Raw genomic sequence first — 27431 nt, 5'->3', positions numbered from 1 at the left:
AACAATGGTTCTTTGAAGGAAATACTGCATTATGTTTCTCTGCATTGCTCTAACTGTCACATAAAAGGTTCTCAATAAAAACAGAAAGAGGGAGGGAGGGGAGTCAATCTATTGTCTCCCAATTCTCCTCTCTCTTCTACAGAAAACCAGTATTATTTGTACATTCAACTACAGCCTCCTTAATAAGGAATGACCATAAAAATCCAGACATACTTCTAGATAAAACACTGGTAATTAGCACAGAGTAAAATCAATACTTTTTTCTGTATTTAATAATTTTCCCTTAATAAACAGTGATCAGTAAAGAAGCCAGTGATGGCATTTTCTGCCTGCCTACCTGAGCCACACAGATGCTAACGTCCCAATAAATCAAGCCAAGAGGAATTTGCTGGCCCAGGCGGCCAACACACAAGTGAGTCACAGATATGGGACAGTGACTCCTGAGACGGCTACACTGACACAGTAACACAAATGCTGGGCAACAGAAGGGCTCCATTACCAACTTTCCCCTTGGCAATCTTTATTTTATGCTTCTGCTTTTAGGTATCAAATTAGAATGCTTAAGGACATAGTATTATAACAATTCTCAAGGGTTTTCACCTTGTTTAGTAAGGGCTTCTCGGAGAGCAGGAGTTATCATAGCTCTTCTTTCACCGGCTTCCTTCTTCACCGTGTTCCTGAACAAACCAGTTTTCTCTTCCTGCTGCTCCTTTTCTCTCTGTATTAAAATAAAAAGAATGAAAGCCAGAAATGGCAATGTGCAATGAAAATAACAGCACAACAACCACGAACAGGAAGCATGGATAAAAAGCTTCATTGTGAACAATGGCCCACAACCCTGTTCTCTCAAAAGTGACCATGTTTCCAGTCAGTGATCTACAGACAAGCCAGTCCTTTTTTTTTCCTCAAAAAAGTAACTACATACTCAAATACATACACCCACAAAACATAAATTAATAATCATGTATCTATATGTCAAATATTTTAATACACTGAAGCAAACCGCTGTGTAACTTCAGCAACTCATTTCCCTGAGTTTCAATTTCCTCACCTGAAAAATGGGGAATGTAGTATCTATACAGCAGGAAGGTAGTGAAGATTAAATAAAACGAAATCACCTGGCACAGTGCCTGACAATGGAGTTCAGTCAATTATAGCTATTACAGGTTATTGTCTCTGCAACCCCAAACGCAAGTCAAAAGAGAACTCTGGGCTGCCCAAACAACTATATGCCCAGCAACCAAGTCATTCTGCCACCTCCACCGGCTGCCCCATTGGCTCCTTTTAGAAGATCCCATGAGGAAAATTTGTCTTCAGTGACAGAAAAAAATCTGAAGGATAAAACTGACTGCGTTTCCTTCTGACTCTGACCACTAGAAAATTCCACAGTACACCTCCGACCATTGTATAAGGTCTCGCACCATGCGTCTCTTGTAGTTTCTGTAAATGGCTTCAGATTATAAAATGACCCTCATCCACCCTTTGCACTGATTTCTCCCTCTCTTTTTGAATCTTATTATATGTATATACTTTTTTTTAAGATTTTATTTATTTATTTTTAGAGAGGGAAGGGGGGAAAAGACAGAGAGAGAGAGAGAAACATCAATGTGCGGTTGCTGGGGGTTATGGCTTGCAACCCAGGCATGTACCCTGACTGGGAATCGAACCTGCAACACTTTGGTTCACAGCCCATGCTCAATCCACTGAGCTACGCCAGCCAGGGCTATATGTATATACCTTTTTAAAAAATATCGCAATGTCTTGCTGGAAGATGGTAGAGGGCTAATCGATATTTTTGAAACAACACACAAAGCCTGCACTACACTTTAAAGAAATTACTCATCAGACCTAAGAGCTACAGAAATTCAAAACAACTCACGTTGGCAGCAGCCCTATCACCAAGCCCTAGACCACCCTCAGTGCCTGCCCGTTTCCAATGTACAGCCCCCAGGGAACCCATGAACAGACTCACAGTAGTAGCCTCTCTGCCTAAAAATGAAAACACCTCACAGATGACATTGTGTCTGTGATCCACACCAAACAAATACAGAAGGGAGGACGGTTCCTGTTTGAAGCTAGGCAACAGGTGATAGGGATTCACTGTATCATTCTGTCTACCTTCGTGAAGGTTCAGTGTTCTCTATACATAACATGTAAAACAGATTAAACATTTTTTAAACAAAGAAAGGTAAACTAATTAAATTCAGAGTTAACTTCTCTACCTCCTCTGTTATTTTAACAACTTGCTCTAAAATAGGGCGTCCATGAAAAAGCACTTTAGTGTGGTGGTTGCTGCAAGGAGAGGGTATAAGGGGACTAAATGGTAATGGAAAAAATATATAATAAAAATTAAAGAGAAGCACTTTCGAGAGTCAAATGTACCAAATGGGAAACAAACCAAGCTAGTCTGATTTATTCTAAAGGTCAGCATTCTAAACCACTGAATATAATCAAAATGCAAAGTTAACGAACAATTCGGCTTCTGTTAGTAGAGTTCTCAACTGCACATTTTCAGATGGAACTGAAAAAACATACAAACAAACATCAATCATTTGTTCTTATCTATCATAAAAGTAATGTTTGATGCTGGGCATTTTTAATAAATTAGAAGGATCCAGTTGTTATCTTAAGATATTTTTTTAAAAAAGAATCCTTTGCTTTTTTTTTGAAGTCTATTTCAGACCTAAAATCAAAGAAGTGAACCGAAAAGGAAGTCTTGTGGTGAAGCAAAATGAAACCAACCTTGACCTTGACCGCATTTAAATGTCTCTGAAATAATTCCACAGCAAGTTACTATAAGTCCCTATTAATGATGCAAGAAATGAAAGGAGGTGGCAGCATTCACTCTAGAAAGGCACTGTCACCACAAAACATCACCAGCTGATTTGCTTATCACAAAGACCACATAAACCAAAAACTGGACCCAGCCCATGACACTGGCCTCTGGCCACTGTGCTCAGAATTCTACAGACACCATCTTATAACAAAAAAACCCTTCTGACCTCTATGAAATTAATATACTCTTAAAAGAATGGCAATGGAACACAGTCTGTGTCCCAGCACTAGAGAAATTATCTATTATAAAATGTGAGTGTAGATACTCCAGAATCAATAATTTAGACACAAAGTTAATACAGAAAGAGATCAGAGGCTGTGATTAAAAGTCTTGAGCATTCAGGAAAAACAACATTCATCATTCTTTGCCTCTATGGAGCTTAGCCCTATCTTCCATATGCAGCAGCAACTTCATTTCTGAAAAGAAATACAACAGTTCATAACACTCCCAAAGGAAGTCAAAGCACCATTCAAATTCTAATTCCAATCTCCTATCTGTAGATACTGTTCACTGTTTACCTAGATCATAACACTAAAACAATATAACAAGTACTAGAACCTATGAATTGTTATTTTTTTATAGCTGTTACATAGCCTAAGCAGAAATAAATAAAGATCCCAGAACTGGTCAACCTTTCTTTATTCCTCTCTCTCCTGCACACCAATTTAACAAGGTTCTCATTCCCAGCAGCACATTGTCCTCCGCATCTGCAAAGCCACTGCTTTTGCCCAAAGCCCTGGTTTCTTCTAAGGGAAAACTGCAACAGCCGAACTAAATGGTCTGCCTGTGTCCAACCCCTACTCATACCCCTTCCCCAGCTCCCAAACCCATTGCACTTGCCTGGAAAGGAAACACCCTCTCCAAGTTGCTGTTTCCCAACATGCAAAAGAAAACCTGATTATGAGGTAACTTCCTAGGCACTTGAGAAAATGAATATAGATACATGAAAAGTTCTTTATAAACAAAATAGGCTATATGAATCTTATGTAATAATGGGACCAAAAAGTAGTACTAATTTTTTTAAAGATATTACACAATGTCACTTAACTCATTTTCACACCATCATCCCAGAAACCACAGTACTACCCCAAAACTGCCTATGATAGAAACAAGGCAAAAAGGTGATTTGTTAAAGATCTTAAGGTAAAATGCCATCTAGCTGGATGATGCCAAAAAGGTGCTTTGCAACAAACAAGCTTTTCATTACCAAAGCATACATTTCTTCTACAGGGGAAAAAAGTGTTGCTGGTTGTTCATTTAAATCTGTTTATTTTATTGATCCTCGTTTACCATCAGGTAATACCCTTCCTTACCAATTCACGCAGAAGACATTGGATACCAAATCTCCAGGTCATTTTTCTGTACAGCCAGTCTGTCTAAACCTGGAACCATGCTACAACAGGGTGGGCATTCAGAGTGAATGTTGGCCAGTAAATGAATAAATGACTCAAAACCACCAGGCAGCTATTTCTGGCTCTAGAAAAAACAGATCTCACTTCTTTCAGTAACTCAGTCTAGATCTCACAACTTTCAACATCAGAGTCTTCTGCAGATGTAATTAAAACTCACCTCCTGCAATTTAACCCCACGTCTGCAGGTTCCCCTCTCTCTCTAATAAAGGAATCCCCTACATACCACTCACTCATCAGAGCTCAGTTTTTAAATGACCAGTTTTCAACAGGACTCAAAGCTTTTTGTGTGCACTACGTCTTAAGGATGCTTTGTGAACTTTTTGAAGCAGTTTGACTGGGTGTGTCAAGAGCTTTAAAATGGTTTCCTCTGGCCCAGTGATTCTATTTTGTATAACCTGACTTAAGGAGTTCACTATTAAGTTCACTATTAAGGAGTTCACGGTGAGCAGGCTGATTTACAGGCAGTGTCTTGAAGTTGAAGGGATGTCACCTTTTGTTTCTGTGAAAAGTCAAAACATTGGAAGCCCTAAAAATAATTATGAAAGGAGAACTAGCTTCATTTTATTCCACTGCTGTACTCTGCAACTTTATCATCCAAAATGGACACACTGAAATCCTTTTATAAATGGAAATAGTTCTCCGGTGAGTAATTACCAAGTATTCACCATTTATTTCCAATACTGATGATACTGATATCACTGTTTGTCTGCTTAACCAGAACATGCTGTGGGGAGCACTTAGCAATATTTACTTACTGCAGGAAAAAATATAGCAATCCCCTTTACATTTACAAATCACCATAACATGAGAGAAAAAGAAAATAAGCAAACTAAAATCATCAGGCCCTTCCTGACTCATGGTTCTCCAGCCATCCGACTTCGGGCAAACCGCTATGCTTCTCTCAGCCCGTTTCCCACCCTGTGGGATGTGAAGATGACGGCAGCATGGGTACCAGGGCCATCGTGAGTGCTGAGTAGGATAACCCCATGTGCACTCTGATTTCTGCTAACACTGTGGACCTGCACGCTGGAACATCCTCCCTCCCCACACCCCACCCACTCATCCTATCCCATCAAGTGAACACCTGGTTTCCCAATGCCATTAGAATAAAGCTCACGCCTGTGACAAAGCATGAAAAGGCCTCCAGGGTCCTGCCCCATCACTTCTCAGCCTTTGGGCTCAGATCAAGTGCAGAATCCTGCCCTTGCCTTCTTTATTTCACATCTCTACACATCCCCATCCCCTCTCGATTCTACACACACAAAACTGTTTATAGAGTTCCCCAAAACATGCTATGCTCCCTAGAAGACCATGCCCTCTGTATCTGTCCTCCTAACCTTCCAGTGTTTCAAACTCTAGCTCTCTTGATTTTGAACATCACTCCCACCCTTCAATTTCTGTTTGGCCTTAGAATTACTGTCTTAGACCTTGCTTAGACCTTGCTTAGACCTTAGACCTTAGACCAAGGCAGGGAGGTAGACACTGCGGTGGTATACTAGTTGAACCAAACGCAGCCCATTTGAAGACACCTTTTTATACAGTAACAGTTAATAGTTACCAAGTACATATTCTGTGGCAGGTAAGAAAGTAAAGGCTTTAGATGGATGAATTTATTTAATCTTGTGTACACTGAGAAAGATACCTATCAAGGATTCCTGGTGGCTAACTGGCTCAAAGTTAAATGCAGAGCCGAGAAGCAGTTTCTAAACAGGGGCCTCTCAGGCAAGCCGCACTTCACGGAAAAGCCTGCACTGAGCTGTCTGCCTGCCTGCACTGTGTCCCTGCAGTCTGAACCAGCCCTTACAAAGGAGCTCCTGGAACCATACTTCAACCAATAAGACAGACTTTCCCTGTGTAATCAGGGCCACACAGCTATATCCCCGTTGGCATCATCACCAACCAATGACAGCGGCTCCATTCTGAGCAATAAGGCCAGTGCTTTTTGGGCCAAACTGTGAGTATTTGGAGTCCTCATTTACATGAGGACAGACCAATCAGGGACTACGGGCAATCAGGGAAGTCCCTCCTTTCCTCTATATAAGTCAGCTCCCCTTTGGTTCTAGCAGCACACTTTCCCTTTCCACCCAAAAGTAGATTATTCCCCCACTGGAGCCCTAATGCTAAATATATCTCACAGAACTAAAGAGGGCCAGACTAACGCAGAGCAGACCAGAGCAGAACAGACCAGAGTGACACAGAGCAGAGCAGAGCAGAGCAGAGCACAGCAGGCAGAGCAGGCAGAGCTTTCTAGAGGGGTCTCCCCCAGGGGTTGCCTCACGGTGGTGCTGTCCACATCTGTGCTGTTTCATAAGTGAGCTGTAACACCACTGAGCTGTTCCACAGCTTTGCAGTATTGCAATTGAGCTGTGTGCATTGAATAAAGTTTCCTTCTTCACCACACCCCAAACTGGGAATTCCTGTCAGTGTTGAACTGGTGCTGACAACCATAGGTTGACAATCTTCCTAACAACATCAAAAGGCAGTTGCTGTTATTATCCCCCACCTTAGAGATGAGAAAACTGAAGCACAGAGAATGAAATTACTTGCCAATAAACACACAAGCTGAGATAGCATGACTCCATTAAAGTCAGTATTATTCAAAAAGAGGTCTTATAATAGCAGTGTTTTGGCCCAACTCTAGACCCAATGCTCTTAAATGCTAGAGTTTCCTCCACAGTAACAACTCAGGCAATCTAGTGTGATGCATAACAATGATCAGGCAGAAAGTGGCTCAGGACTACGTGTGAATGAACCCCAAAGAAAATGCCAAAAAAATCTGAAAAAGAAGAGCCAAGTAGTCAACATCCATCACTGACTTTAGTATATTACATTAGTATATTGGTATATTATTACATCCAATATAAAATGAAAACAAGACATATTTGGAAACTCTACCATAACCAAACAATAATGCAAAACAAAATCTGGTGTTTTATTTTCATGTCATAATGAAGTTGGAAAAAATAGTTTTTTCCCAGATCGAATGTTTTATGAGAGATTTTTTATTAGAAACCTGAAATATCATAAACCAACTTCTTAAAGTTAATGAAGTCCAAAATCATTTCATTTCAAATAATACTTTAGATGGATGCCCAATTTTTTCATTAGTGCTTTTCTCCAGTGCCCTCTAATGGACATAAGATAAAAGTGCCCTCTAATGCAAATAAGATAAAAGAGCAAAGAAAAAATGCAACCACCTATTATTCCAAACTCTTATTGTATACTTGAAATTTGCTGAGGTTAGATATTAAGTGTTCTCAAGAAACACACACCAAAAACAGGAACGATGTGAGGTGTGAATGTGTTAACCTGTGGTAATCATTTCACAATGCATACATGTATCAAATCATCACATTATATATGACCTTATCAAAAATCACATTGTACAACCTAGACTGTATCTATCAATCAAGCTTCAAAAGAGTTGGGAAACAATTATTCCAAATTCTTCACCTACTACATATAAAGCTTTAAGTCTCTTAATTTGGTAGAAAAATCCAGAAATCTATCTAAATCAGTTATCTCAGGCACTGAAATCTATCCTGTTTTACCACTGAAAATTACTCAGATTTTTAATTAAAAGGCATAAAATTATACATTTGTTTTGATCTAGTTAGTATATCAACTTGGGGAAAATATAACCTAAAGATACTAATATATTTTTTAATTTAATATGTACTGTATTTTTTTCTATCGCCATTTAGTCCCCTTATACCCCTCCCAGCAGCAATCACCACACTGTTGTCCATGTCCATGAGGCCTTTTTCCTTTTTGCTCAGTCCCTCTATCCCCGACCCTCCACCCACCCCCAATAGCTGTCTATCATCTGCTCTCCATCTATGAGTCTGTCCCCATTTTCCTTGTCAGTTCGATTTGTTCATTAGATCCACATATGAGTGAAATCACATGGTATTTGAGAAAATACAAATACATTTCTTAAAAAGTAAAAATGGTCTAGACCAGCGCTAATTATAACAGCAGAAAACCTGAAACAGACTAAATGATCAACTCTAGAAAACTGTACAGGCAAATTTAAAATGTCTAAGCAAACTTCTCATCTTGACATCTGTCAGGCTCTTAGAGACACAATGCACTGTCACGTACACGTCTCATCTGACTCACACAACTCTGTCAATTCTGTAAGGAACACAGAGTTTGCAGCCCACGTTTCTCAGGCGAGGGGATTAGGGTAGGGAAATTAAGATTAACAAGTTACAAACCAGCTGGGTCAGGCCTGGAACCTATATCCACACACTTGTCATTTTTAAAAGCTCCTTTGCCATGGTTTCGAAATATAAAAGCTATTAAAAATGACAGAAACAATACCAACACATAGAAGTATTAGGAGACAAATAAAAAACTGCTACAACAAGAGAATAGATGGTAATTTTAAATTCAGAAAATAATTTTAGATATTATAGCTCATCAGAATATTTACTGGTTATGAGCTTTACAATGGAAGTCAAACAACTCAACACAGAAACGAAGACAGGACAGTGTGTAGCAAAGAATCTGGTCTTGCCCAAAGAGAAGTCCAGCCTTTGTCCCCAGTTCCTGGAAAGTAACCTCCACGAGGGGTGTCCCAACCTTTGGCGTCCCTGGGCCACACTGGAAGAAGAGTTGTTTTGGGCCACATGTTAAATACTTGCAACACGTAATCATAAGAAAATCTCATAATGTTTTAAGTAAACTTACAATTTTGTGTTGGGCCACATTCACAGCCATCCTAAGCCGCATGCGGCCCATGGGCTGCAGGCTGGACACCCCTGCAACCCTTGTAACTTCCTGAGTCATAGAAGTACCTATTCCAGCATTCATGGTGGGCCCCTCAGACTGCACTTGACAGCGAACACTAACGAGGTGACTCAGGCCAAAGCGGGGATGGAGGACTGGAGACTGAGTGCAACCACATGGGCAGTCGGTCAGTCAGTCGGTCGGTCCTGCCGACCCAGTGAAACCCCAGCAAAAACACCGAAGCTCAGATGAGTTCCTGGATCGGCAATACTCCATGTGTATTGTCACACACCGATGCTGGCATGCTAACATGTCCTCGGGACGACACATGAATGCTCTCCAGACTCTGCTCCGTGTCTCTTCCTTTGGCTAAACTTCTGTACCCTTCCCCAGCAGCAAACTGCAACCATGAAGACAACAGCTTTCAGTAAGTTCTGTGAATCTTTCTAGCAAATCCTCAACCTGAGGATAATTTTTAGAAATCCCCCACATTAGTGTCACTAGTGAAAGCAGTCTCGGGACTGTGCCATCAGACTCTGTAGTTTGTCTAACTCCAGGCAGACAGAGAGAGATGGCTGACAGGAGAAAAAAGAAAAGAAAAAAAGTGTTGCATCTCAATCAAAATTAAATGTAAATTAAAATCAGGTTATTATTTTTCAGGTTGTCAAGATTTAAAAGATTGGTAGTACCGTGGGGTTGACAAAGTAAATAGGCATTCTCAACTCTTTCCTATGCTGTAAGAAGAAAATGAAAACGTTTTCAACGTCTTACAGGGCACTTTTGAAATATTTATCAAACTATAAAATTTCCCTTGATCTAGAAATTTCAATTTTACAAATTTATACCAGCCACAAAATATGTAAGAACAAGCATGTTCATTATAGAAATTAGAAAATACCTAAACATTAATCAACAAGAATCAAATAAATTATAGGACATAACTGTGGATTGCTACATAAATATTAAAAGAAATTAGGTAGAGCTATAAGACAGAATTGTCATGTTAAACGAAAAAAGGCAGTCTGTAAACTTAAGAGTACAAAATGATCCCATCTGTGTAACCAAAAAAAGAAAAAGAAAGAGAAACAGTTATCTACATGGGTGTGTTTTTAAGTCAGTAAGTACACAGAAGACTACTGCTAAACTGTGAACTGTGATTACCTGTGAAAAGCAGACTGAGGAAAATAGGGACAGGGGACTGTGTTCTTTGAATTTTTGAAACATATGTAAGCAGGGCATTAAATTAAATAAAATTCCAAAGAAAAAGTCAGATCAAGTTATAAATTTTCAAAGAAAACATCTAAGAACCAGTTTAACAACTTTAAAAATGCCTCCTTCACATCCAGGATATAAAAGGGTAGAGAGTATGGAGATAACAAGAAAGGATTTTTAAAGATTTCTTTGGAGAATGCTGGTAAGGTATTTTGAGTTCCACTCTCTGCCTCAACTGGAGAGAGGCTGTGGGGGTGGGTACCTGACCCTTACCTCAAGCCCCAGGGAAGAGGTTCCAAAAAGGCCCCTTGAAGAAACTGCTATGTTACTCTGGCAATTCAGTGTGAATGACTCCTGCCCAGGAATCAAGAGAGCAGAGGACTAACTGACTAGTTGCTTCAGCAAGCACTGCTGCTAGGTAGGAACCAGCCTGTCCTCCCTGAATAAAGAACTCAGGAGGTGGTCCTTCAGGAGCAGGGTTGGGGTACGGGAGACCTTCGATCCTGACCAATGGCAACTAGAGAAGAGAACAGATAACAGACCTCAAAGGAGGGAACCCAGAGATACGGGGCTCAGAGAAGGAGTAAGCAACCATGAGGTGTACGCTTGCTCATCGCAAGGGGTCAGGTGGGGAGACAGCCATGCACAATGTCTCCAGGGAAGCAACGGAAAGGCTGCCTGGAAGAGTCCATTTTAAACACCTGGTGAGGAGAGAGCGCACAAAGTCATCTTATGACAGCGCCAAGTAATAATTTTCCAATTTCTATCTCTCCTGCACACCTCCCACCCACTCTCCAACTCCTAAAGTGATCCAAAATGGAAGCTAGCAGGCCAGAGAATAGATAATAAATAGGGGGAAAGTTCACTTATAAATTAAATTAGAAACTTTAATTAGTTTATTTAGTATTACTTAGAATTACATAGGACTATACATTCTACTGCCAAATTAAGACTTAGTACTTTTAAGTGCCCATAATACTTTATTTCCAAAAAGGATCAGAAAAGTCATGGAGTCTGCTACAGTTTTCATCCTGTGCAGGTTGGAAGGGACAGTAAAAGTCAAAATAAAGCAGCTTTTGTAACTTCCAAAAGCAATCTCAGTATTCATTACCTTTACAAGATTTTTGTGTCGCAGGTTTGATTCCCAGCCAGGGTACATGCCTGGGTTGCAGGCCATAACCCCCAGCAACCCCCAGCAACCCCCAGCAACCCCCAGCAACCCCACATTGATATCTCTCTATCTCCCTCCCTTCCCTCTCTAAAAATAAATAAATAAAATCTTTTTTTTTTTAAGAAAAAGAAAAGAAACTCATCAAACGTGTGTCTTTTTAAAAAATATATATATATATTTTTTTCTGTGAGAGCTCTTGCTGGTGTGGCTCAGTGGATTGAGTGCTAGCCTGTGAACTTCCAATTGGGTTGGATTCCCAGTCAGGGCACATGCCTGGGTTGTGGGACAGGTCCCCAGTAGGGGGCGTATGAGAGACAACTGCTCTCCCTCTCTCCCTCCCTTCCTGTCTGAAAATAGATAAATAAAATCTTTAAAAAAATAAAAGACTTTTCTGTGAGATTTTCAAATGAGGTTATAAAGACTACATGAGAATATGATAAACATTTTCATAATAAAGTAGAAATTTAGATGCACATAAAACAAAATTTAAGTAAATATTTCAAATACTGACAGTGATTTTTCTGGGAAGATAGAATTACTGGTAGGTTTTTGTCCTTTCCCTCTTTTCTAAATTTTCATTATTATAGGTATGTTTATTTATAGTAAAAAAATTAACTAAGCAACATTAAATAAATGTTCAATTTATTCCCTTAAATTACCATTTGTTATAGTATGGGGCCACCCCAAGTAAAATCAGAGGGCCCTCACATTATATGCAAGAAATACATACTTAAGACCTTATATAATGCAAAAGTATTCATTTACCAACTAGTCCTATCAAAAAATAGAAGTTATTCTCAAATGGCAGTATCTTTAAAAGTTCATAATTCAGTTGACATTGGTGTTTTTGTTTTGTTTAGGGGGCATTAGGGAAAGCAGTTCCCCTCACACCTTCTATTTCAAACCCTATGAAAAGTTGAAATGTACGATAAAGACCCATATTCTCTTCACCTGGATTCACTACTTTTGCTTGATCATTACCCATCTATCCATCCATCAGTGCACACATACATAAATAATGCACCTGTGTGTATGTGTGTAAATAAAAGTTTGCTGAAGCATTTGAAAGTACACTGCAAACACCATGGCACTTCACCCTTAAAATACTGCATTATTCATCTAAAAAAGACATGATCCTACAGAACTATAATACCATTATTAAAAGGAAGAAAAAAATTAAATCCAATATTATCTAATAAAAATTCATTTCAAATATCCTCAAATGTCCAGACAATGGCATTTTCTCTTTGATTCAAGGTCAAAGTTTATACAATGTATTGGGTTGGTCTTTTTTAAATCCTAGAACAGTCCCACCACCATTTTATTGTTGTTGCTATTATTTATGATATTGACTCTTTAAAGAGCCTGGCCAGTTGTCTCATGGGCTGTCCCACATTTTGGATTTGTCCTCATTTCCCCATAAGATGATTCAGGTTAAAACATTTCTGACTCAACACTGCATAGATGATATTGTATACATCTTGCTATACACATCATATCAGGAGGTGCATAAAGTCAAGTTTTAATGCAAATGATGATGCTAAATTTATTCTTTGGTAGAGATAGGAGTCACCTAATCACTCCACTTATAAAAGTACATGTTTCCATTTGTAATTTGTAAATAATCTGTGGACTATTTTTTTCCACTATTTATTTTTTGGCAAGTCTCAGTGGTGTTGTTTCAAGGATGAAGACTATATGAATGACTGTTCCCCAAAGACATTTCATCTAATCCTTGTTTAAATCAATTATTACACTGGGGATTGCAAACAGGTGATTTGACAATTCTATCATGGCTTGTATGTTACCTGGAAACTTTCTGCAAAGACTTTCTCCAGTGCTTCCCCTTTGTTTGTGTAGCACAAGGATTGATTTTTTTTAACTTGATGTAATACAATCCATTGTGTTCATTATATAATCATTACACTCATCTTTAATGCTCAAACTGTCCCAAATTTGAAGTGGGGGCATTCTTGTGCAGAACTATGCCCTGAACCTGTGGAGTCTGATGCTAACTCCCGGTAGTTAGTGTCAGAATTGAACTGGACTGCAGGTCACTGGAACTGAACTGGTTGTTAGTTTGTGTCAGAGCAAGAAAGGTCCTTTCCATGAACACAGCTACAAAATATCATTTATATACACATATACTTAAGGTACAAATGTGTAAGTATGACATGACAATAAATATACATTTTTGTATCTTAAATTCATGTCGGCCTCCAAATCAAATCCAACACTACCTGGAAATCACATTAATGTATATGAGTACACTTTATTATTTCTCATGGCTGCACAATATTCTATTTTATGGATATGTCTTTTTCAACCCATACCTGAGAGTTGCTTGCTATATATGCTGTGAGGCATAATCTTGTGCAGATGTTATTTTGTATTTGTGAAGATTTATCTCCAAGGCAAATTCATATTACTGGGCCTGCTGGATCATGGGCAGATGCATGTAAATTTGGTAAAGACTACCAAAGAGCCCCCCATACAGGTTATACCACTCTGGACTCCCTCAGCAAGGTGTGAGTGTCCATTTCCCCAGAGGTGCACCAATTATGCATGCTGCCCAATTTGTGAATTTTTGTTGTTTTGATAGGTGAGAAACATGTGTCAACTGCAGTTTTCATTTGAGCACTTTTCCCATATGTTTGGTTTACTTGTAGAGCTTTTCCTGATACTTACCAATTCATGTGTTTTGCCATTTTTTTCTAGTAGGTTCTAGGTCTTTCTTTTTATTATTCAGTTTTTAAGAGTGCTCTGTGTAGTAGAAAATTTAACCCCTTCTTTATAACGGGCAAATATTTTCCTCACTTTATCACTTGCCTTTTGATTTTGCTTATAGACATGTAAATCTTTATAAAAAATCATGGATAAATTCAATCTTTTATTGCTTCTAGATTTTGAATCATAGAGAAAACCTTTCTCTAAGTTATAAAATAATTCATCTAAATCTATTATTTATATATTTTTTCAACATGTAGATCTCTGACCCAACTGGAGTTTATTCTGATGTATGTGTGAAATACTGAGCCAATTTTATCTTTTCACAACTAGCTATCCAGCTGTCAATATTATTTATCTTAAAAGTGTGTTTTCAGCCCTGGCTGGCGTAGCTCAGTGGATTGAGCGCGGGCTGGGAACCAAAGTGCCCCAGGTTCGATTCCCAGCCAGGGTACATGCCTGGGTTGCAGGCCATGACCCCCAGCAACCGCACATTGATGTTTCTTTCTTTCTTTCTTTCTTTCTTTCTCTCTCTCTCTCTCTCTCTCTCTCTCTCTCTCTCCCCCTCCCTCCCTTCCCTCTCTAAAAATAAATAAATAAAATCTTTAAAAAAAAGTGTATTTTCACACTAGGGAAAAGAGATGCCACCTTTATCATACGTGAAATTCCCATATACAGCTGGGTCTACTCCTAGGATTTCATTCTGTTACAATGGCCTGTCTGTCTCATCAGAAGCCAATATAGTTTTAATTACAGAAGCCTTGTAGTAAGATTCAATATCTGATAGAGCCAGTCTTTCTCGTTACTACTTTTGCCACAAGGTTTTCCTAGCTATCCTTGCATGTTTATTTTTTCACAGGAACCAACCAGTCTAACACCAGAAAACACTTCACTGGACTTTTTATTGGAATGCATCAAATTTATGTTTCAACTTAAAATAACTGAGATGTTTGCGATGCTGAGTCCCTGTATCTAAAAACAAGGATTTCTTTCCATTTGTCCAAGACACTGTTATAGCTTTCAAAAATATTTTAAAATTTTCTTCACACAGATTTAGGGTATTTCTTTTTTAATGCCTTTCTATATAGTTATTTCTTTTTTATGTGACTATTGTAAATGAGATCTTTTCTTCCATGACAGCTTCTAACTGGTTATTGTTTGAAAATACAAAAGCTTTTGACTTGTTACAGTATAATATCCTGCAACCTTACTGAATCTTTTCATTTGAGTTTGTGTTAATTTTATGATTGATTTTCTTGGACTTTTCTATAGTTGTATTTATTTTGTTCCTAAGACTTATGCACTTGATATATTTTTAGTTTAGAATATTTTTATTTCCCAAAACTCACACATAAATCGAGACTTTACCTTTTTATATAATTGTATATATTATGTTATTTCAATTTTAGATCACTGGAATCTGCACAAAAATCCCACCGCACTGTACACTCTCACATTTATTTAGTCACTGAGACAATGGTGACTCAGCCTAACATCTCCTAGATTCTTAGGGTCTCCACCCACGCTGAGCTCAGTATCTACACACCTATCTGCCATCGTCCCTCAGCCCAACAACACTCAGTCTGGAAGACAGGGCAGCAATGTTACACACGAGTTCCACTTGAAATCTTAACACGAATCGATCTTATCATGCTGTCCTCTTCAGCTACACAACGAATTAAGTCCCTCCTACCATCTAGCCTTTCCTCAGTTCTTGTCCTAAAATATTTGCCTATCCTACTACAAGATCATTTTCACAGGGCTGAGAGGGAAGACTTTCACAATGCTCATATAAAAATAGCAAAAAGGTATAAAACTCTCAAGACAGGAGGCAAATAAATAAAACTGTCTATGAGCTCAGATGGACTACACACCAGTACAGAGTGCTAGATGTTAGCCCACTGCAGGATCCAAGTTTACTATTTTCTGAAATTACAGTACCTTTTCTTTCTTCACATGAGTCATAATTTTGCCAAGGTCCTCCACATCAACAACAGACGTCAGACTCTGGTGGTCCTCGGTACCAGACTCCTCCCCACTGGAACTCTCACAGGGCTCCTCCTCCTGGAACATCAATGCTTTAGAAACACAATGTTCAAAGTAGGAAACCATCTAATCCCCCGTCCCCAGTTATGAGGTCACTGGATTGATATCAAATAATTTTGGCTAGAGATCAGCAAAATACACTCACAGGCCAAATCCGACCAGCCTGGGGTCAAATCGGATGGTGCCCATCGTTTACATATTATCTATGGCCACTTTTTTGGTACAATGGCAGAACTGATAGTTGCAACAGAAGCCACATGCCCCACAAAGCTGAAAATATTTACAAGCTGGGCCTTTAGAGAAATAGTTTCCTGACCACTCTTTTAGACAAAGAACCAACCAGACTGAGTGAGAAATTAGTGCAGGAATGAAGAAAACAAAGAAATCAAGTATGACTCTTATATTTCTTGGTAGTGGTGTTTACTAAGACGAGAAAGACTTGGGGAGAAATAGACTGGGAAAGTGGAAATGAAGAGCGCCATCTTGCATTTGTGAAATATGAGATGCATTCAACATCCACTTAGAGATATTAAAAACATATACAAGGTCCAGCAGAAATAACACCTGCTTGAGTGTGGTTGGTAGGGTAATAACATGGGTGTAATAATTTATAGTTTTAATTTGAACATTTTACCTAAAATATCATGGTGTTATATCGTTATGTTACAGAATTACACGCTTATGATTTTGTAATAAAAAAGGGGAGTTATCTGTGTCAGACCCTGGATATAAGAACACAATTAAGGGTAGACCTTAGACCTAAAAATAAAAACCTAGGAATGACTAGCATCTAGAGAGTATGTAAAGCCATAAAACTATCCAAGATCATCCAGGAAGAAAGTATCAACAAAGAACAGAACTGAGCACCGAACCTTTAATGATTCCAACACATAAAGGTTATTAACGGAAAAAGATTCCAGGTAAAAAAGAAAGAAAATCGTAAGAATGATGTCATGAAAGTCAAGCAAAGAGAGTGCTACAGAGAAGTTAGCAATGTCCAACACTGTTCAGAGGTCAAGTAATATAAAGACAGAGAAATATCCGAGAGGCTTGACAATGCGAAGTCCCTCGGACCTACAAAAGGGCAGCATCAGTGGAGTAGAGAGCCAAACTGAGCGGGTGAGAGTTAAATGGGACTTCCGCTCACAGCTATAGGGTGGATTACATTAAACAACTCTCTTGAAGAAAATAAATAAAATTCAGTAACATTTTTAATGCATAATCTTAAATGTATCGCTGGTTTGGCAAAAATGCAAGGATTCAAATGAGAACAGGTATAAACTACAAATAGAATCTTAAGAGGTAAGTCAGAAATGGAGCTAAGAGTATCGGCTGAACTCTGGAGAACCTATTCTGACAGCTGTACAGGACGAGAGCAGAGCAGCTAAAGTCAAGGGGAGGACACTAAAGACACTAGGAGGAAAGTCTAACACAGAAGAGAAGAGTCGAAGCAGAAGCGACCCACACCTGGTACCCCACAAGGCTGCATCCTTGGTGTGAAGCTAAAATACAAATAAATATCCAGTTCAAGAGATGAAAGTGAGAAAGATAGGCAAAAAATTGGGGGGAAAGAGGTGAGCAAAATATGGATGGTTAGAGGGACTATATTTGGAAGTTTGAAGGTTTGTAGGAGGAGTGGAGAATTATATAACAAAAATTCAGGACCAAAGTAAACTGGGGTTCCCAACAGCAACACTTAACTAAAAGCCAATGGATCGATGCATTCAATTTCTGAAAGTTACTCCTACCTAGAATTCTATACTCAGCTGAAGCATTACGCAACTGTGAAGGTACGATAAAGACATGCAGGTATAAAGAATCTGAAAATTCACATCCAAAACACCCTTTCTCAGAGAATGTGCTCCAAAAAACAAGAGTCAATCAAGAAATAAGAAGACATGAAATCCCAGATTCCAGAATGCAAACCAGGAAGCTGGTGACAGTAACGCTGTACATCACAGTGGGTGAAGACACGGACTTCAGCTTCACCGAGGCTTAGAGGGCAGACATACCAATGTGGGACAGGAGATTCAGGACAGCCTCCAAGGAATCAATAAAAACTACACAATGTTAAAAACAATTTTCAATTGTGTTAAGAGTTTTATAATGAAGTAGTGATGACTATAGAAAAATCAAAGCAGATACAGCACTAAGGGAAATAAATGCATAAGAATGAAAATGTAGTATTATAGTTGATAGATGTGAATATATACACAATCACAATGATGATACAATGATTAATGGTGTACCCAAAAAGTGTGATACAACTATGCAAGAAAATGAAAGGGAAGTGATACTCTGTGTGTGTGATTTTCAAATTTAAAAAAAAAAAATCAAGAAATAGCAGGAACTACCTATTATTTAGAAATATAGAGGTAAATGTCTTATGAAAAAACTAAAAGAATTAAAACTGGTTGACCTGGGGAAATAAGAATTAGACAGAATGAGGCAAGGAAGTGCAATTTTTAATTATAAGCCTAGAAGTACTTTTTGTGGTTTTAAATGTACTTTTAATTCTAAAAGTGTTTTAACTTAAATTTTTTTAATGTTAAGGATAATGGTGGTATCAGCAAAAATGGCAGAGTATGTAACTCCAAGGGCCTATTCCCCCACAGAAACACCTAAAAATTAAGGAAAAAACAACTAATTCAACTTTGTCAGAATTCTGGGAATTAGTCACAGGTTTACAACAACCAAGTAAACAATGAATTAGGAAAAAGAAAAGCTTTTTTAAAAAGCTTTTTAAGAAAACTTTTAAAAGGCACGTCAAAATTCTAGCTGAATGAACACAAGCTAAAGAAACAGACTTCGGAAACACACATGACAACAGATACAGTCTACAAAAATAGTTTTAAAAAGTCACTAAATGAACAATTACAACTCACAGAAGACTATAAAAATGAACTCTGAAAAGGGGGGGGAAATCTGATTTTCAGAGTTAATGCATTACAAGATTAAAAACGTGCAGTTTTCAAAAAAAAAAAACCCCACAAAGCATGCAAAGAAACAAAACAGGCGGCCTACTCAGGAGAAGTTAACAGAAACTGTCCCTGAGGAAACTCACACACTGGACTTACTAGTAAAGACTTTGAGTTGACTGTCTCAGATGTGCTCAGAGAGCTAAAGAAAACCATGGACAAAGAGCTGAAGGTAACCAGGAGAACAATGTCTCAACAAATAGGGAATATCAACATGGAGATAAAAATTATAAAAAGGAAACAAGTTCTTGAGCTGAAAAGTGTAATCGCTAAACTGAAATTTTCACTAGAGGGTTTCAATAGCAGAATGCAGCAGCAAAAAAATTAGCAAACATGAGGACAGATCAGTTGAAATTAGCCATTCTGAAAAACGAACAGAGCCTAAAAGACTTACAGGACACCTTCAAATGTACCAACAATTACAAAAGGAGAATCTCAGAAGGACAGAAGAGAAAGAGCAGGAATAATATTTGAAGAAACACTGACTAAACACTTTCCAAATTGATAAAAATATATGAATCAACACACTCAAGAATTTCAAGAAACTTAAAGTAAGATAAACACAGAGAACCAAACTGAGACATATTATAATCAAACTGTCAAGACAATAATAAAGAGAGAAGCAACTCTTGACATACAAGGGGGTCCTCAGAAAAGATAAGGTTAATAGCCAATTTCTCATCAGGAACCTCAAGAGGCCAGAAGGCAAAGGAAAGGCATATTTAAACCAGTGAAAGAAAAAAAAGAAACCTGTAAACCAAGGATTCTATATCCAGTAAATCCATCCTTCAAAATTATAAGAGAAATGGAGATAAATGAAACTGAAGGAGTTCATTTATAGAAGACCTGCATGAGAGAAATAATCATCTGATAATGACTCAAAGCTACACAAAGAAAAAACAGTGGTAAAGATAGCTGCATAGGTAAATACAAAACCAATATTATTGCATTTGGGGTTTATAACTTTTTTTATCTATTTGACTTAAAAGCCAAGTACATAAGACAATTCACTATAAATCCATGCTAATGATCACACAAGGTATAAAGTTGTAATTGGTAACAACAACATAGAGGGAAAGAGTCAGAGCTGAATAGGAGCAGTTTTTGTTTACTAAGGTGGTACTAATTCAAATAGAGTATTTAATGGCAATCCCTGGAGTAGCAACAGTCCTCTGCATCTAGAGGTTCCACATCCATGGATCAAAAATATTTGAAAAAAAAAGTTACATTGTTGCTGACATGTAGTTAGGCCTACAGTGGTTCATCTGTACTAAATACATACAAACTTTTTTTTGTCATTATTCCCTAAACAATATGTAAACTATTTACATAGAATTTATATTGTATTAGGTATTATAAGTAATCTAGAGAAGATTTTAAGTATGCAGGAGGATGTGCAGAGGTTACATGCAAATACTGCACTATTTTATATAAAAGACTTCAGCACCCACAGATTTTGGTTTTTGAAGAAGGTCCTGGAACCAATCCCCTGCAGATACCAAGAAATTACTATTCCAAAAAGTAACTTTAAAATGTACAGAAACAGAAATGAGAAAGGAATCAAAATGGTATACCAGGAAAAAAATCAATAAAACACAAAAGGTGGCAGTAACGAAGAAATTGAGGAAAAGATGTACGATATATAGAAAGCAAAATAAAATAACAAAAGTACATCCTTATCAGTAATTGTAGGTGAAAATGGATTAAACTCTTCAATAAAAAGGCAGAGACAGGTAAAATGAATTTAAAAAGAAAAAGAAAAACAGAAACCAACTCTATGCTATCTACAAGAGACATAATAGAAGAAAAAAACAGAAAAAGCTATTCCATGCAAATAGTAACCCAAAGAGAATAGATGTAACTATACTAGTATCAGATAAAATAAGAGTTTAAGTCAAAATTGTTACGAGACAAAGGATATTAACATATCAAGAAGATTTAACAATTATAAACATGTATGCACCTAACACGACCAAGAAAACATGAAGCAAAAAAATGACAGAACTAAAGAAAGAAAAAGACAATTCTACATTAACAGTTGGAAACTTCAATATCCCACTTTCAATAAACACAACAATTGGATAGATCAATAAGGAAACACAGGACTTCAACAACACTATAATCCCACTAAATCTAACTTATTCAGAACATCCCACCCAAACAAAGATTATACATTCTTCTCAAGTGCTCAGGAATTACTCTCCAGGACAGGCTATATGTTAGGCCCCAAGTCTCAACAAATTTTGAAAGAAAAATCATCCAAAATATATTCTCTGACCACATTAGAATTCAATAGCATGTAAAGAAATAAAATACCTAAGAAAAATTTTAACCGAAGAGTGAAATACTTGGACACTGAAAACTCAAAATATTGCTGAAATTCAAGAACACCTAAATAAAAGGAGACATCCCATGTTCACAGGTTGGAAGACTTTATATTGCTAAGATGACAATATTATCCAAAGCCATTCAGAGACTCTGCAAGCCCTATCAAAATCCCAATGATGTGTTTTGCAGAAATGGAAAAACCACTCCTCAAATTCACATGGAATTGCAAGAGATTCCAAATAGCCAAAACAATATCAGAAAAGAACAAAGTTGGAGAACTCCTGATTTTGAAACTTAACTACACATCTGCAGTGTGGTACTGGCACAAGGACAGACTTGGTAGATCACTGAAAGAGAATTTAGAATCCAGAAAATCCACACATCTACAGACAATGGACTTTTGACAATGGTGCTGAGTACATTCAATGAGAAAAGAACAGTCTCTTCGACAAACAGTGCTGGGACAACTGGACACACACATCAAAGAATAAAATTGGACCCTTCACCATGCACAAAAACTAACTTACAATGGATCAAAGACCTAAATATACAAACAAAATCTATAAAATTCTTAGAAGAAAACACAGGATTAAATCTTCATTACCTTGCATTTAGCAATGAATTTATCTTCATTACTCTATCAACATGAGCAACAAAAGAAAACAGATAAATTAGACTTCACAGAAATTTAAAACTTTAGTGTGCCAAAGGACATGACAAAAAAGTGAAAAAAAAAACCTATATGGGGGAAAATGATATACCTGATAAAGGTCTACTATCTAAAATGTAATAAAGAACTCTTAGCAGTTAACAACCAAGAGACAAAGAATCCAATTAAAAATGGCAAAGAAGTTGAATATGCATTTCTCCACAGAAGAAATACAACTGGCAATTTAACATACAAAAAGACAGATATTCGACATTAGTAGCCATTAGAGGTAAATGCAAATAAAACCACAAGGAGACACTACTTCACACTCACTAGGATGACTATAATAAAAACAAAACAAAACAAAACAGAATATAAGAAGTGTTGACAAGGAAGTGAAGAAATTTAAAGTCCTGTGCTTTGCTGCTGGAATTGCAAAATGGTGCAGCCACTGCAGAAAACTGGTGGGCTCTTCAAAAAGCTAAACACAGAACCACCACATGGCCCAGCAGTTCCACTCCTAGGTATATACACAAAAGAACTGAAAAGTTATTCAAACAAATACTTGTACATGATTGTCACAGCAGCACTATTCACAACAGCCAAAAAAGTAGAAATAACTAAAATGTCCATCAACATATAAATGGATCAACAAAATGTGATATATCCACACCATGGAATATTATTCAGCCATAAAAAGGAATAAAGAACTGACACATGTACAACATGGATGACTTCTCCAAAACTTTGTGCTTAAAGAAGCCAGACAAAAACAGGCACAATTCCACTTGTGTGAAATATGCCGAATGAGTACGTCCACAGAGACGGGAAGCGAACTGGAGGCTGTCAGGGCCGGGGGAAAGCGGGGAGAGTGACTGTTTCATGGTTCTCTCCTGAGACGATGAAAAGGAACTGGAACTTAACATAGGTAATGGTTGCACAAAATTGTGAATGTTTTAAATAAGCCTGGGCTATATACTTTAAAATGTTAATTTTGTTATACGAATTTTACCTCAGTATTTTAAAAAGTTTTTTAATATTAAAAGCAAATTGGAGAGAAAAATAAGCAAATGCAAGCAAAATGACTATCTACAAAAAGAGAATAAAAAATGAAACAGCAGCTAACAGACAAAACAAAGGAAAGGTTTGGTTTTTACTTCCTTTTTGTGTTGTTTAAATACAGGTGACTCCAGAGCATGTTAATATATTCCTGGGAACCAGTAGGGAGGAAAGATTAACAAGGCTGGAGTGAGAGATGCGGTAAACAAGGGAACCAAAGTCCTTGTTTCCAGAGCAGGCACAGAAAGTGGTCTTTGACAGAACCAGACACTGGTCTTCTGGGGCAGAAAAGATGCGAAGGTTTGCAGATGGGGCAGGGGCTATAAGAGAATTCTTCCCATATGGTTTCGAATGGGAGCTGAAGAAAGAGGCAAGAAGAGAGTATTAAACAGTCATCTTGGAGAGTGAGAAAGGGGACTTATGAGAGAATGTTGGGAAGTTCTGAATTCACACTTGAATCTGTGGTCATGAATCTGCGGTCAAACAGCAAGCAGCTGGCAATGGAGACGGCAGATGGCAGGTTTCAACCTGGCTCGGAGTTCAGCCAATTGGGTTGTAAAATGGAGTGGAAGGCAAGGCAATCAAAGATGTTTAGAAAAGAATAAGTATAAAATCTAAACAAGGTAAGGATAGAAGTGAAATAAGCAGCTTTCACTATCCAATGAGAAAGGTGTAGGATCAAAAGAATTTTAAAGTAGAAGCACCAGAAAGAGGTCAGAGTCTGGGTCACAAGAACATGAAATTTCAGAGGTGGCCATGGAAGTGAGAGGCCACGGTCGGAGAACAAAATGGTTACTGGAGGTTTAAAGGCCAGGAAACTGGCAGGCCAGGGTGTCAGATAAACCACTGACATGGATGCTTAGCCAAAAAGACTAATGACAGGGATAAGGGTGGAGAGGTAGAATGCAAACTGTTCCTGAGTGAGACAAGGGACCAGGTGGCCAAGGCACATGGCTGTGATAGAGCCTGGTAACGAGAGCTTCAAAGGAGCTCTGGGGCATCTGGAGAAAGAAGAGAAATGTTTAGAATGTGAGGATGAAAGAAATGAATCTAGGATGCCTTGCAGCCTTTAAGTTAGAGTGATTAATAGTCATTAAGTAAGAGAGACAAGGAGGGCTACGTGGTTTGGTGATAAAAAGAGAGATTATGAGTTCAGTCCGAGACAAATTTAACATCTCTGGGCCTCTTTCCTAACCTGGAAATTGTGGTAGAAATCTATGTGACTCTAGCAATGCAATGATTACAGAAGAGATACAGGAGATCATCCAACACAACATGCCTTAGCTCCTAAGGCTGCACTCTCTAAAACACCCCCCTCCATGAGTTTCAGATCTTCCTTCTAACCAGAAGCCAATGAAATAGTTTCTCAGGGCAGAGGTAAGGTACAGCGTCTCCAAACACAAGATGAAAGCAGAGAGACATGGGCACACAGGCTACACACCTCAGTGTCTCTCTGACGCAATCCGTCCTGAGTATGAGACCCTGGCTCCACCTCCTCTGAGCCATGCTGATGAGATTCACATTTGCCTTTCTTGCAATTGCCATCACAGGATTTCTTCTCTCCTTTAAGAAGCACCTGAAGCTGAAAGACAAACTTGGTCTTCCAAGCTCTGAAGTCGGCTTCAATGCTGCCATGTTTGCTGTTAACGACATTGCAGTCACCTTCCCCTCGAGTCATCACACGATGACCACCGAGCGTCCACAGCCACTTATCAACATTCTTGCCAACCTGCGAGAAACAGACAGATGAGCTAGAAACACAATCTAAAGCACAGGTTTGTAGACTGCTCTGCGAAAGCCTTAAGTTCCTGTGGGACCCGTTTAGCCAAAAGGGCTTCCACCCCTCCTGTCCCAGCCACAACCCACAAGGGCTGCAGTGGACAGATGACGATAAGATTCTGCAAAAGGTTTTTGAACAAAAAGACAGGCAAATTGTCTTATAAAACTAAGGATTAGATGCCTTAAAAAGAATTTGAAAACCACTATTCTAAATAATGTCAGAATAAAATAACTCATTATCAAAACAAAATGTAACAAAGCCTCTAGGGCCAAAGCCCATTCACTACAAAATGACCATGGTGTCCACTCGGCAAGACTCATAATTTCATAAACTCAGAATTTTATTTTATTGCAATATGAACTGATGAAGCTGGGGAGCAGGGGTTTTCCAGAAGCACAGTTAAGAGTCAAAAAGCTTAACAGACTTCCTGAGTGGCAAGGCATTAAGCAAAATATTCACATATCAAAATTTTACCGGTCATTGTCTAATTCCTTTGAAAATATGGGGGAAAATATACATCTTGATGTAACAATTGAATGAAAGCAAGTTTAAAAAAAGATCTCCACTTTCCTCTTTCCTCACATTCTACCAAAGACAGGTGAGAAAGGCTGGGCCCATATCTAGGGAAAGTTACACATGCAAAAGTTCTAGTAACTTTTTAGAACCACTAGGGAACTGAGAAGTCTCTAATTTTTTATTTTTTAAAGCATAGAGAATAGAATGCAAAAGAAAAGTAGCGAAGTTGATTTGATTTAGAAAAAAATCCAGGAAAACCATAAATGTTTTATTACATAAAGGGCAGTGATTATTTTTCTTCTATTGCACTTTAAAAATTAATGATTAAAAGACAACAGGTTCAACTGTATTAAGAGCTGGCTTGGGCGATAAAGATTATTCAGCAACAGACTAGGCAGCTGAGGAAGTCCAAAGAATCAGCGATTTTCCATCCATAAGGTCCTGCCTGGGGACAGAAGGCTGAACTCAAAGCCTATGAAATCAGGCCCCTAAGACACTAGACAAGAGGAGGCATTTTATTTAATTCAATAAAAATTTATTGACAGCCTACTATACACCGAGATTGGATATATATGTGTAGCAATTCCCAGCTACAAAGAATAACACAGTCAGTTGATTATTAAGTACCGAAGGTTACAGATTATTTCACATACACATATATATGTCTATGTATATGTGTTAATGTTTTTATTAAGATAATTTACCCCTAGCCCTGGCTGGCATAGCTCAGTGGATTGAGCACGGGCTGCGAACCAAAGTTTCGCAAGTTTGATTCCCAGTCAGGGTACATGCCTGGGTTGCAGGCCATGACCCCCAGCAACCGCACATTGATGTTTCTCTTTCTCTCCTTTCTCCCTCCCTTCCCTCTCTAAAAATAAATAAATAAAATCTTTAAAAAAAAAAAAAGATAATTTATCCCTATAATTCAACATACATCTACCTTGTACTTACCTTGTTGAAGTGGCCCACATAGACAGAATTTCCAAGGCCAAACACCGCATATTTCATACCCTTCAGGTAAGTTTTGCCAAACCGAAAATCACTGGATGCTTCCTCTAACCATTTGCAGAACCACTCTGCGCTCTCAGTCGGTCGACCATCAGTGTATGTAGCAACCAGGAAGGCACAAACACTTTTACTAGTAACCTAACCAAGAAAGCAATTATTTCAGAAAAATATTCAAAAGGAAAACTTTTTTTTAATGTGACATTCCTATTATACTAATTTCTAAGGACAAAGAGTGCTTTCATAAACATTTATCTTTTTCAAAAGTGAAAGAAAACACAGCAAGAACCCCTTGCACGGAGGAGAAAACCCAGTCCCTTGCCAGTACACCTCCCGGTGCCCTCCACCATCTACCCCATTCCGTTTCTCAGACCACCAGTTCCTATCATCTCCAATTTGTCATACTGGAAACAAAATGCAAGTTAGTCAGGAAAAAAATACAGAAAGGTCTCTAAAACATTACCTGAAAAATTAAAGCAATAAAACTTTTAAAACATAAAGTTTTAACTTAGCACTATCATCTACCAGGGGAAACAAAATACATCTTCAGTCTGTTAGTCATAGTATTTCATCTGCCTGAATATATTTTTTAACAGTCCCAAGTCAGGAGGTAAGTTGTAAGTAATCCCTTGCTAACTGTTAAATATCAAAATTTACTAATAATTTTTCACAAATAATTTAGAGCACATCCAAGCTGACTCATTTGCACAACAGTGTTTTCTTGGGGGAGAAAAAGATGGACAATTAGAAGTTTATACACTAAGAAGGGGCTAGCAAACCTGCAGCCTACAGGCCCAATCCAGCTTCCTACCTGTTTTTGTCAATAAAGTTTTATTGAAACAGCCACACTCACTTGTTTACATACTGTCTATGGCTGTTTTTTGCCTCAAAGGCAGAACTGTAGCTGCATGGCCCACAAAGCTGAATATATTTAGTATCTGGCTCTTTACAGAAAAGGTTTGTCCATTCACACTCTAA

The 27431-nt window shown here is 38.1% G+C and overlaps 1 protein-coding gene across 1 annotated transcript in view; it reads right to left on the bottom strand.

The window, feature by feature from the left end:
* LOC123806514 (S-adenosyl-L-methionine-dependent tRNA 4-demethylwyosine synthase TYW1) overlaps positions 1 to 27431 on the bottom strand; it is a 181116-nt gene that overhangs the window by 144942 nt on the left and 8743 nt on the right. The window contains exons 5-8 of the mRNA XM_045819700.1: positions 26400 to 26594; positions 24594 to 24881; positions 16034 to 16156; positions 601 to 718 (exon numbers count right to left, since the gene is read on the bottom strand). Of these exons, the coding sequence (XP_045675656.1) occupies positions 601 to 718; positions 16034 to 16156; positions 24594 to 24881; positions 26400 to 26594 (724 nt within the window). The remainder of the gene's footprint in view (positions 1 to 600; positions 719 to 16033; positions 16157 to 24593; positions 24882 to 26399; positions 26595 to 27431) is intronic.

Source organism: Phyllostomus hastatus, unplaced genomic scaffold, assembly GCF_019186645.2.
Source record: "Phyllostomus hastatus isolate PE091 unplaced genomic scaffold, TTU_PhHast_1.1 phas_scaffold_385, whole genome shotgun sequence".
NCBI lineage: Eukaryota > Metazoa > Chordata > Mammalia > Chiroptera > Phyllostomidae > Phyllostomus > Phyllostomus hastatus.
Note: the sequence above shows the minus strand (reverse complement) of the source record. Positions and strands in the feature narration are given on the sequence as shown.